Source organism: Antedon bifida, chromosome 2, assembly GCF_963402885.1.
Source record: "Antedon bifida chromosome 2, ecAntBifi1.1, whole genome shotgun sequence".
NCBI lineage: Eukaryota > Metazoa > Echinodermata > Crinoidea > Comatulida > Antedonidae > Antedon > Antedon bifida.
In genome coordinates, this window is record NC_136227.1 from 23184955 (window position 1) to 23198085 (window position 13131).

Consider the following 13131-nt stretch of genomic DNA (forward strand, 5'->3'; position numbering starts at 1 on the left):
CGCATACAACATTACCGACATTTCGTTTTTAATGCTGCTTTCACATGTATATCGAGTAAAACGATTGGCGGATGGCTGCATGGAGCATTAGTAAAATAAAGCATTGAGATGCGATTATATTTTCCGGAGCCGGAGCAGGTGTAAAAGACACTTTTGGGAGTGTTTCTGGTTTTCAGGGAGTCCAGTTTTGTGAGAGTTAAATGTACAATTATCAGAAATCAGTGAACACTCAGTATTGTACCACTACACACCTTTACTATTAGATGAAGCATCTGACTTCTTCTCAGTATCACCGTCAACAGGAGCAGGCCCTTCACTGCTTTCTTGGTAGTGCTGCTGCAGACTTCCTCTGTGTGTGCTTACAGACAGTGGTTGTTGGCTAACAAGCTCCCTGTACTCATAACAATCTATTGTTTTGTATTTTACATCACCTTGGTATCTCACGTTCTTCTTGTTATTTTCTTGATTCTGTGTGGGTGCATTCTTTACACTTGACTGCAGTAAAGGTGTGTTGTTAACACCTTGGTTTTGTGCTTGTGTTGATTTAGTATCTTGATGTTGCATGGGTGTATTGTCTGATTGTGTATGAGTCACAAGTATGTGTGTTGGTAGGTCATGCATGGCTGGTTCATGATGGGGAGCATGAGCAAGCAAGTTGTTTTGTGTATTTTCGGCAAATGTTAATTTACCATCATCGTTGCCATCATCTTCACAGTCGCTGGCTCCCTCATCAGATTGCTCATTTTCAACAGAGAAGATTGATTTAATCCCAGGTGTGTATTTTGTCAAGCACCATTCATGTTCAGGACAAAAACTGACAAAAAAAAAAAGAATTTTTACAGTTCAGTTAGGCCGGTGGTTAGGGTAGGAGATTAACAAAAATTAAAAAACGATCATCTTTATTGATTGTAATTTGTAATTTTTGTGTTGTGTTCTTTATGAGTTTTATATTTATTGTCATTTTAAAGTTTTGATTTGTTCTTTTTGGACATGTGTACCACCACTATAAAGTTATCATCTACAAGATTATTATTACTATTATTTATTATTGGAGCAAACCATAGCTGGAGGCTGTGGCTTTCTGGAGTAATTTGATATTGGGCGAGACCTAAACTATAATTGAATAGTAGGCCTGGCCTATGCTTTTATTGCTGTGCGCACTGATTGTGAAACAATTTTTTGGAAATTAAGTAAGACTCAAGTGCTCATACATGGCATCTAAATAACAAGCTTAGTGTATGTTCATTCGTAATTGCCTTGCTTTCCCCTCCTATCACTGAATCTTCCTCCTTTTTTCAGTGAATGAGCAGCAATATAGTCGGCTTGTTCACTGCAATACTGCAGCAATTTCTTTGTAATTCTGGTTGACATTATGGTACTTAAGGCCAAGAATTATGCTATTTATTTAACACCGTTGATATGGTAATATACTTGGATATTATTTTTAAATCTATCAATCATTTTCTGAAACAAAATTAAACATTAAAATCGTGGTAACAGAATAAAATTATTATGAATATAAACAGTTCAACCAAAACAAATAGACAATACAAACAATCACAGCTCCTAAATACACAATAGAAATATACTGAAGATGATGTCATTCTAAACTAAACATACTCCTCCCTATACATGACCTTTAGCCAGTATTTTATAATCAAGCAAGACTAGAGTAAATTCAGTTTTAAAATAAAGTGTATTTTATTTATATAAGCTCTAAATTTAGCTACGTATGTACATCACAAAGGTGTAGTGTATTTTAAATAATAACAATTTTGTTACCAACAATAAGTGAAATATAAATTAAATATATCTGTAAAAACAGGCCAATTTATGTATTTAGCCTGTAAGCCCATAAGGTCTGCTACAAAGTTTGCCTGACTTAAATCTAAGCCCTACTAACCTTGAACCATAAAGGAAGCAACACGTAGGAACTACTTTTTGTGGGTAATATGTGACCTAAAATATATTAATCCTACAAATATGGCCAAAATGCAAATACTACTGCTTTGAGCAGTAATATGACGATGCATTGTAGCATATTGATTAATTTCAATGAAATGGGTGTGGCATATACTTGATTGCCTGATGGTTGTTCAACATCAAAATGATGGGTCAGCAAAATCAGATATAGTCCAGTTAGTATCAAATTAATAAAACAAGATGTGTTTACTATAAATTAACTACCTCATTAATTATTGTTTTTATACATTTAATAAAACTTTATATTTATATGTTGAAAATTAAAGTCCTATTTTATCAGTTACAGTGATATTGTTAAGAAAATTCTGACACACAGAGTTTTGATATAAAAAACAATGCCGCCGTAAGAAGTAATGTTGGCAAGACTATATCTATCCATCCATCTATCAAACCTAGACCTAGTCATATACAATACAAGACTAGCATAGAGCTAATGTACGTCTCTGCCCTTAAATTGTATATGAAAGAGAAAATCGGATTTATCTGTTTACAGTATAATGTATGTTTGCTCTGAATTGGATGTGTGAATGTGAATTTGAGATTTCTCAAATGTAAGCCAATGCTGTACAGTATATCAATAATATGATAACTTTATAGTCTCTGATGAAAAATATGGTAACAATAGGTATCCCAATGTAAAATTTCAAATTAATGATGGTACTTTTTCTTTCAGTTAATCAAAAGGAACTTACTGAACATAAACTTTTGCAATTTAAATGATTGAAATCGGATTATCCATTCAAAAGTTATCGTCCGTTGAAGTTGCCAAAAAACAATGATTTTTGGTTGAAAAATGGCATTTTTTCCAATTATATTTGGAACCATTTTTGAAGGGTTATAACTTTTATATTAATAACTTGAAAGTTCTAATTTTTGCTAAACCCATAGATACCACAGAGTTGTACAAGACTATTTTTTTTGGGGGGGTCCTCAAAATTTTTTTTTGAGATATCGGCCTCCAAAATTAGTCTTAGGGCTTTTTGCGCTAATTTTTTCCAAATGTCTCAAAAATGCCCAAAAAGTTCCTGTCTTTAAATGATTCGTAACTTTTGAACCAGTGTATGAATTGACTTCTTTTTTTTTGCATTGCATAGAATGTAATATGTATTTTAGTAAGATTATTTATATTGACGGGTAGGTATTTCTGAAATACAACATAAATATTGTTAAAAAATGTTAAAATGTAAAAAAATATATATAGTGTTAAAAAACTGTGTGGCTATTGTCTCTTTTTTTTTAAATATTATTTTTCGTAAGTATACATTTTTTTATAATTCTAGAATTTAAATTTTTAATTATAATCATAAATATTATTTTAATTGATTTTCGAACCGCTAAAAATTAGAATTAAGCCCTTGCTTATTATGCGTTCGATTCCATTCCGGGCGTAAACTCGGCCGCGCCTACAAGTTAAGTTTATAGGCCTAAAGCCTAACACCACTAATATAAATTCTGCCGACGAAATATCGGGAGGAAAGCAGACGAATTTCAAATTTAACTAAGTAATTACTTCAATAGTATATATTAGTATGTTTAATTTTATTTCCTTTTCAAATATTCTAAACGTAAGGTGCACTTTATATTGAAATACGGAATCAAGTTTAGGCCATGATACAGCGTATACATATAACGGCAACCCTGTCAAAAGCGCCTTTCGGCCGCCTACATAGAATGGGTTACGGCCGCTGCATAGCAAATTTAAAGCTTCTTAAATTCCTTCGGTACATTTATTCCTAACGTACTTGCTTTATATAGTAGCTTGATAAATACTCCACTTATTAAATACTTTAATAAATAGGTAAAATTGACGTTTCGAAGCAAATATTCCACGAGAAGCGACATTCTTCGCCATGCCTCGTGTGTGCAGTAAAGACTTGTTCCGAAAATGGAACAGTCCACTGCGGGGGTATCCAATCATAATTTAACGCGCTAATACATGCATACCATGCAAATTGCCTGGGCGTCGGTAATTTAGTAATAAGCTGAGAACTGAAACCCCCCTGCAAGGAAAATGGTAAATACTTTTATTTTCGATAGGGATTATTTTTTTAAGTGGTTGGTCTTGTTGGTCTCTTCGCACGACGACCACGCAAAGACAAATAAAACAATGTAGTTTATCAAACAGAAATATAAATTAGCTTCAATTCAATACTAAATTCCCCAGATTTTGATAATGAGAAAGACTCAAACATTTAATTTTTATCGGAAAAATTGACATTTGAGGCGGATGTACATAATAATAATAACCGATTTACATATCAAAATAAAGAGTATTTAAAGCCTGATAACATGCAACAAAAATTACTCCACCACCTATTATGGTCGCCGAGCGATCGTGTTTTGAAAATGGGTAGGTGTTTTCCGAAGTTATTTTTAGCGCGCGGATTTCGGCTCGCCGGCTTTTGTACCTCTTTTTAACTCGCGTTTTCTATTAAAATATTTAATAAACATAGATTAAAAATATATATAAATAAACTCTTAAACAAGATCTTTCTAGACATATAAATTTTATTCACATGGCTACATAAGAAATAGTTTATTTTTAACTTCAAAGACATGTCACTTTTTGAAATTTCACGAACGTGTTAAAATCGCCTTAACGAAAATCCGCTTCATTGGGATACCTAGTAACAACCACAACACAATTACAGTTAATTAACAAATTGTACTATTGTTTTTTGTTGTGGCTATTTATAAGATATTTAGTTATTAGTTCTTGTCAATTGTACATTTGTGTATATTTGATGAATCAGTCAGAGAGAGAACTTTACTTAATAGCTTCTTTGTGTCTTGATATTTTTCTCTTGGACAAGTTTCACGCCATTAGTATTAAATTAAATTTAAAATGATTGATTCACATGGTGAAGGTTGCATGTTCAGATTGAACTTTTGAGCCAGTCTGGTTAGTTTTACTGAGAACATGGTGAGTTCTTCTGAGCAGGCAATGGTCGATAAAAGTAACCATTGGACTTGGTTAATTTAACCACGAGGGCACTGTACCCAGTGTTTTCTTGGTCAATTTACGACGATTTGACCAAATAAGTCATGCATCGAGACTTTAGTTATATTGCTTATTAATTAGTTACCTTCTACAAACACCTTGTAACCAGGTGTCAATAGACTTGAAGTGATACTGCATGTTATAGTAGCTTTTAGACACAAACTTGTATGAATCAAACACCTGAACCACGCCTTTCTGCCACCTTGCACCAATTGTCTTCTCTCCATCTCCAAGCCAAATCTCTACGTGAACCATATCATGTTTTTGGGCTTTTGCTGTTAAATAAATTAAAATGTAATTATCATTATAATACTGTAATTGTAGTGGAACTGTAGCTTTGTGGTTAATGTGTGTTGGAAAAAAAAAAAGACACATAATCTTAAATAACTGTAAATGTATTTTCTGTTTTTCGTAGATAAATATATTTGAAAAAAAATAAGTTTTGGGCTCATTTTGTCAGTTACTTTTTTTTACTATGTCTATTATTAATAAAAACATATCAAATTATTACATTGTTACATTTCAAATATGTGGGAGTCAGGATTAAAGTGTTTTGGCTTGGTAATGAAGTTCCAAATTGTTAGAGATTATAATATTGAACTACCATATAAACACCATAAACAGTGGCTTGTTCAACATTGGATATTTAATTAATTATTAAGTATAATATCAAAGTTCAGGCTTTGGTCCAGACTTAGAAGATGAGCAGTACAATGAAAGCTATTATTCACACACAAACATAGTTTAAATACAAATTTCTTTCTTTGGCTTTCTTTTCAGAAGTTTAAATTTTACTTTCTATTGATCTCACTATCCTAAAGAACAGGAATACTATCCTTGGTTATAATAATCCTACTTAGGGTTAAATCCCTCCCCTACTTTATGTCTGATTTCACAAACAGGCATATCCTGGTAGTATTGACGTTTGGTCTGGATGTAGGCCTCTCTAGCCAGTTCAGATGAGCAAGAAATGCTTGCCAATCATTTTTTTTCTGGACCAGCGTTTCTCCGGGTATAGTCCCACCCCATAGTAGGCCCAATTTTGTGTTCTAGGTGGGTGGGATTATACCAGAGGATATATGGTATTACAATTTTCAGACTTGTGAAGCAGCACATTTTAAGTCAATAAATGATGTAAATGTGTCGCTAGTATCATCATCAATACATCATTGTTTTAACGTTATTATTAATTATAAATGAAATAAGACAATAAATGTATAGAATTGTTATTTTTTAGGCTGAAATTCTTTAAAAAGTGTACAATAATTAGGTTTTAAATGACTCTGCAACTCCCCCTAACACCATTAAGGAAACAAATCAATGTTCAACCATGAAAATCATGGAATTAAATTCTTTTTTTGAGAAGTGATTAGTTGCCACCTGATGAGTGTTCTGACCATGAATTAGATAGCTCAGTCACATCCTTATGTTAAATAGTTGACCTTGTTTACACATCAACACGTATGGTAATAAATCACTAATATCAGAAAAGACACTCAAACCAAATCACAATGAAAAGCATTTTAACGAATATTCATATCACAAAGGATTTGAATTTAATGAAAGAGTGTGTCCTTCAAAAGATGAATAAATCCTGGTGACTTGAACATTTAAAGGTCTATAGAAACAACACAAAATGCATTATGATGCATCTATTGATAGTATAGTGTGCTTAATCTCAAATGAAAAAAATAATGAGTGAAGCTACATTGGAAAGGATTTATCTATGTTTTACAAGGACATGTCCCAAAAATAAATAATATACATTAATTCATAATAATCTATAAATACACAATATGAAGAGTTGATAAGTCTAAATAACAAGAACAGGGTGGCCTAATATTTGAATACTGCAGTGTTACTAAGATCAGGACAAGGCCATATCATCAAAGTATACAATTCAAATGCATTAATTCACTAGTACAGTGCTTTGTGTCTGAGGTACTAATGGGGATTAACCCAGGAACTACACTAAGCCTTCAAAGTTTGATATTAACTACTTTAAAACCCAGAGATTTCATTCAATTAGAATACCACTCTGTTTTTGTTGAAAAAAATGAAATTCTAAAAACTACCCCATTTTATTGTACTGGATGATAATGATGATAATGATGATAGCTCTGGGTAGGGTTAGGTAATAGAAACTATAATAAAAAAAATAAACAGATAATTAATCTGATAATATTATTAAATATGATTTTTAATTTCTGCATGTAATTAGAATAATAATGATACTGTAGAATCTACAGTACTAAATTATGAAAATAAGAGTTTAAATAGCATGCCGTTGGTTCATTATCTACCATATTGTTTAATGCATTTTAAACAAATCTAATTTATCCATACAGTATTAATAGTCATTTACTAATATAAACTTACTGATTCCGTTTAATAAATATTCATTCAAATTGTGAGGATGGATTCTATGATAAAGATTCAGGAGCATAATACAGAAAATGTTACGTTCCACAGTTAAAATGAGTCATGTATAAATCTACATATTATATGGAATTAAGTTTACTGGTATTGAACACAATGAATCGACAAAAACAACCACTAACAAAACACTCTTCATGGGCGTGGGAGCAGACAACGTAAATATTGTCACATGATGTGTGACGGGTAGAACAATCTTACAAATGCCTGTTTACAGTTTGCAAATAGTGGTGAATACCTAATCAATCACCTATTCTTATTTATTATACCGGAAATCTATTGATAACACCAGCCATGTATTATGATGGGGTTTTCACCAAGAAGTTCACGTTCAGCGTGATAGCGACTGGGTTAAACAAACAAGGTAGAATGTTTGAACACATTATGTATTCTGAAGATTCAATACATACAGCATTCAATCAAACATTGGGTGTGTTAGCAGTATTGGATGTGTCCTAAAAGAAACAGAGCTCACACGCAACCTGATCAATCACAGAAATTCATCTATACTCTAGACAACTTGTAAAACATTTAGTAAACATTACAATAATACTGATCATCAGGGAGTTGTCTATTTCTAAAATTTACAATTAGCCTGGACTTAAATCCTGGAATATCTTTGTGATTTAGTCCAGGGCTACTGTATTCTAAAACGGTATTCTTAAAAGGGGATACATAACTTGTACTAAACTAAATTTTAATGATGATTTTTAAAAAAAAGAAAGAGTTTATGTACAATTGAAAATAATTTTGGAAAGATGGTTTCCTGAAATAGATCCAGCATGATGAAAAAACTGTATTATCCTGTTAGTTCCTAATTCATCTTTTGAGTTATCTTAATAATCTTATATGTCAAATAACCTTTAGCACTTTCTCTAGATGAGGCTCTATCTACCAAATCCCCCAGCTTAGAATAATGTTAGACACCCACTGAAATAATATTTCATCGGCCAGCCTATAGTGTACATTCAGAGTTACAGTAAATTTCTCTACAGGCACTATATTTTATGTAACCATGTTTTTCCTTACATTTTGGGTTGAAATAGGTGCCTGTTATAAACACCAGATCCCCTGGCAACATTTCCTCTTCCGTTACTGAACTAGGTAATGTGTCATACTGGTAAGCTTGGTTCCAAGGTCCAATGTTGAATCCAAAGTCTTCTTTCAGATCACGAAGAATCCGCCGTGTCAGGCCGCAACAGTCTAGGAATAAAGGCTCATTATGCATTGAAGCTGCAAGATAGACAAAGGACCAAGAGTAAATTTCAGAGAATCAGTATATTATCTTAGTAAAAGAAGAGAGAGACATAGTAAAAAGAATAATATGAAATTTACCAGCCATATCCAGGCCATTGCTGTTAATTTACATGACAATTATCTATATCATATGTTACAGTGTGGGCTATCAATGCCATCATACAGTAGTTAGTATAATTATTGAATTGAAAAGCAATTTTAATATATTAAAACGGCAATCACCATTCATATTATTACTTAATTTTTTGAGATGGACACTACTGGATTAATAATACCTTTTATTATGATTTATAAAATTAATACATAATCATCAACTGCAATTAATTTAATTAATACAAATTGATTTACTATAGAAAAAGCACTCTTAATTGCTTTTTTGGAAAATCTAACATATTTTTTATTAAAGATATAAATAATGCAATTTTGATTAATTTCAAAACATACATTCTGGTGGGTGATATCTTTTAGCATATGGAACACCAAAGTATTTCTTCGCTTGATTCAAGAACTTCATTCTCAACTCTTGCATTGATTTGGGATCTTTCTTTTCCAGCAAAGTTTTTTGTTTTTGCAGCAAGGTTTCTCGTATTTCTTTCTGTAAAATATGGTAAATACTTATTATCAATCATATTTTTAATACATTGTTGCGCAAATACACTGATCAAAAGTACCTGTGAGTGTAAGAATATGTAAATACTTTCTGGGTATTTTGAAAAAGAAAACTATAACCAACAACTTGACAGTGTGGGGCAATATTGCGATTATTTCAGAAAATGAACACGGCTTACCATTTTTACAGTGTAAATGCACACAATCTGTGTCATTAACAGAGGTTACAGATGAAGGTATAAAAAGAAGATTTATTCAGAAATGAAACAAGTTTTGTTTGAGGTCAGCTGTGGAAAAGGTATTAGTTGCCCATATACACTTTTGTCTTTTCATTGAAATACTTGTAATTAGAAATTGTACAGGTTCACTATGGTATGATTGGTAATTCTTAATTATCTAATTGGAAACCAAAGCTGACAGTATAAACCATCAATAGAAATATTTAATTACAGTATAATTGTCATATGTATCACATGTATTTAAGGATAATAATGAAACTTCATTTTGCTAATTGCAATATTAATTTTTCAGTTAAGTCCATGACAAAACAAGAAGAATAATAATTAATTATAAGAACTTAATAGTATATTTTCAATCAATACAATTAGCAGAGTATGTACATACTTTCAATAATATTTTCAAAATAAACAATATATGGTATTAGCTGTTTTTGCTTTTAAATACTAATTACAGTACTGTTATTTTCAACGGTAGGAATACAGACCCACTAATCTAAACCAAAAGCTTTAGAGGAAAAGCAACAAAAAAACACAACCTTCACAAGACAATATGGACAATAGTGTAACCTTCTAGGGAAAATATTAAATCCAGGATGTAGTCTAGTTAGCATAATCTAGCTTTACATGAACAATAACACAAACTGTATGACAAACTCCTCCAGAAACTCAATAACCACTCTGTAAACAATACAGGACATGCTTCATTTATCACTGTGTAATCATATTCACTGAAACAGAATACTGTTTTGGGTTAAGCTTCTACCTTTTATAACAAACCTCAAGTATGCTATGTTGATTCAGGTCGACAATCATTATAATTTGTTTACCTAAAAAACTTCTTTTTGAATAAACCTAAAAACTTTGAATCTTGACTTCCCTTATTTGGAGTCAGTTTTATACTGTGTTATTTAAACCTAACATTCTTTTCTTTTTTATAAATTAAACTTCGCACAATTATTATAATTAGCTATAATGTTGATACGAATAAATTTATAGGCAAAGATTTTGAATTGGTAATAACTGACTATATGCAATTAAATTGTTAAATTCTTAATCTTGGCTTCTAATAAAACAGACAGAATGGAATTGAACCATTATAGCAAAACCCCCCAAAAAATGTAAAAAAATACTGATGGTGGTCTATTGATTATTATTGTACTGTATGTGTTGCATTTATACCATGTGTAGCAAAATAAAAACATGCATCAAATCACCTACAGTATGCAATCAAGTCAAGATAAAACGAACCGTCACTATTTCAAATAAGTGGACATATCTATCAATTTCCACAGCAAATATAAGGCAGCAGTCAGTAATAATTACATAATGTGTGGAAATTTGGGGAAATCCCAATTCTAGATGATGATTGAGCTTTATTTCTTTTAGCAAACAAAAACAGGAAAACACTTTAATCGATTCATCTTTTTATTCTAACAATATGGTAGTAATTTATAGTCACATTCCTGTAGTAGTTCCAGTGTTGCTATGGTTATTAATGATTCTATCAGTTTTAAATTATTCAAGTTGATCAGCATTAACTTTAAATTGAACAATTAATAATCTCATTTTCACCAAAATATAATCATTCAACTTCAGATTAAGTCCAAACTCTGCAGATCATAGAGCCAATACTGATTACAATCCTGTCATCAGTATCGTTAACAGAATAATTAACAACATAAAAAACCAAAATTTGCAATCTTAGTTTTGTTGCATACGGCATCATAACTGTTTAGTTTTCTTTTCTTTCAGGTCCTTTCTTTAGACATCCATCAAAATGTACTATTTTGCTTTTTTTATACAGTAGCTTGTGCTTAGTTTGACTCAGGTTTTGGCATCTCTGATATTAGTTGATCAATTCTGGATTTACTTACAGTCAGTTTCTTTTGGCATCTTTGTTTTTAAAGTTGTCTTCTTGTTTGATTTATATCAATTGAGGTTTATTTTTGTCATCTCTGAATCTCCAGGTTTTACTTATTACAATAAATGAGGTTTCATTTTGGCATCTTTGTTGATATAGTTGTCCAACTCAGCTGGTTTCACTAACATCATCTGAAGTTTCTTTTTTGCATCCAACGCAGCTGGTTTCACTAACATCATCTGAAGTTTCTTTTTGGCATCCAACTCAGCTGGTTTCACTAACATCATATGAAGTTTCTTTTTGGCATCCAACTCAGCTGGTTTCACTAACATCATATGAAGTTTCTTTTTGGCATCCAACTCAGCTTGTTTCACTAACATCATATGAAGTTTCTTTTTGGCATCCAACTCAGCTGGTTTCACTAACATCATCTGAAGTTTCTTTTTGGCATCCAACTCAGCTGGTTTCACTAACATCATATGAAGTTTCTTTTTGGAATCCAACTCAGCTGGTTTCACTAACATCATCTGAAGTTTCTTTTTGGCATCCAACTCAGCTGGTTTCACTAACATCATCTGAAGTTTCTTTTTGGCATCCAACTCAGCTGGTTTCACTAACATCATATGAAGTTTCTTTTTGGCATCCAATTCAGCTGGTTTCACTAACATCATATGAAGTTTCTTTTTGGCATCCAACTCAGCTGGTTTCACTAACATCATATGAAGTTTCTTTTTGGCATCCAACTCAGCTGGTTTCACTAACATCATCTGAAGTTTCTTTTTGGTATCTTTGTTGATATAATTGTCCAACTAGTTTCACTAACATCATCCGAGGGTTCTTGAAATCTGGAAAGCTACTCTCATAAAACTACAGCAGTATTAACCTAAATCTAGGTGTCAGTTACATCTGTGGCAGAGTGCAGACGACATTTGAAGAGCAATGAAGACAGAACTGATGAATTTAGAAAATGAACTGGCAAGTAAAGAGAGCTCAATAGGTAGATGAAGGCTGTAAAAAAGACACCAATAACATCATTACCAGACAGTATTAGAGAACGCTTACATCACGTCTAATGCTGTCAGGTATGATGCTACAGTTGCCCCAATTCCAAAAAGCAGAATAAAAAAACGGCTGCCATCCAATGAAAGAGTTCCACACATGGCATATACCACCTCGCTCAGAATAGAATGTATTTTAGTATAAAGATATAGATGGAGTTAGATTTGCTGGAATCACCAGACTCTATTCTGTTCTGAATCTTTAGCGAGTATGTGTACGATTTTGAGAATTAGAAAACTGCATAGTTAGATAACAAGTGAGTACTACTCGAAGAATCATACCTCTAGGTAGTAATTAAAGAATATCTTGGTACTCACGGTTTGTAGTATAGTGCCTGTTATCCTTTTATCCAGCTGTTTCAAAATTCTTTCTTGGTTTATTCCACTAAAAGCTTTGACATTGGAATCTTAAGTGTGGGCACTGTAAGTACATTAGTCAGACGTGTGCTACTGGATTCAAGAAGATTCACTCCTTGTCTTGTGCATCGAATGCTGATTCAGAATTGAATATTATGATGTTTGTTTTTAATACATCAGAAGTAACTCTACATTTGTCCATAAAAATGTTAGTTGCAACCTTTTATGAGCTAAAATGCATTCTAGGTAATTTTATTACACTTATCATATGTATAGGGTTGAAACATAACCACTTGGAACTCAGCAGCTGGTAGTCCATGGGATTTTCAA

The 13131-nt window shown here is 32.1% G+C and overlaps 2 protein-coding genes across 5 annotated transcripts in view; both read right to left on the bottom strand.

Annotated features, from left to right (window-relative positions):
- LOC144858649 (uncharacterized) overlaps nt 1–13131 on the bottom strand; it is a 59168-nt gene that overhangs the window by 20200 nt on the left and 25837 nt on the right. The window lies entirely within an intron of this gene.
- Nucleotides 1–13131, bottom strand: part of LOC144858618 (uncharacterized) — a 41919-nt gene that overhangs the window by 12129 nt on the left and 16659 nt on the right. For all 4 annotated transcript variants that reach the window (XM_078714698.1, XM_078714699.1, XM_078714697.1 and 1 more), the window contains 4 exons: nt 9122–9272; nt 8450–8653; nt 5070–5259; nt 252–814 (listed from right to left, as the gene is read on the bottom strand). In XM_078714698.1, coding sequence (XP_078570824.1) covers nt 252–814; nt 5070–5259; nt 8450–8653; nt 9122–9272 — 1108 coding nt within the window. The remainder of the gene's footprint in view (nt 1–251; nt 815–5069; nt 5260–8449; nt 8654–9121; nt 9273–13131) is intronic.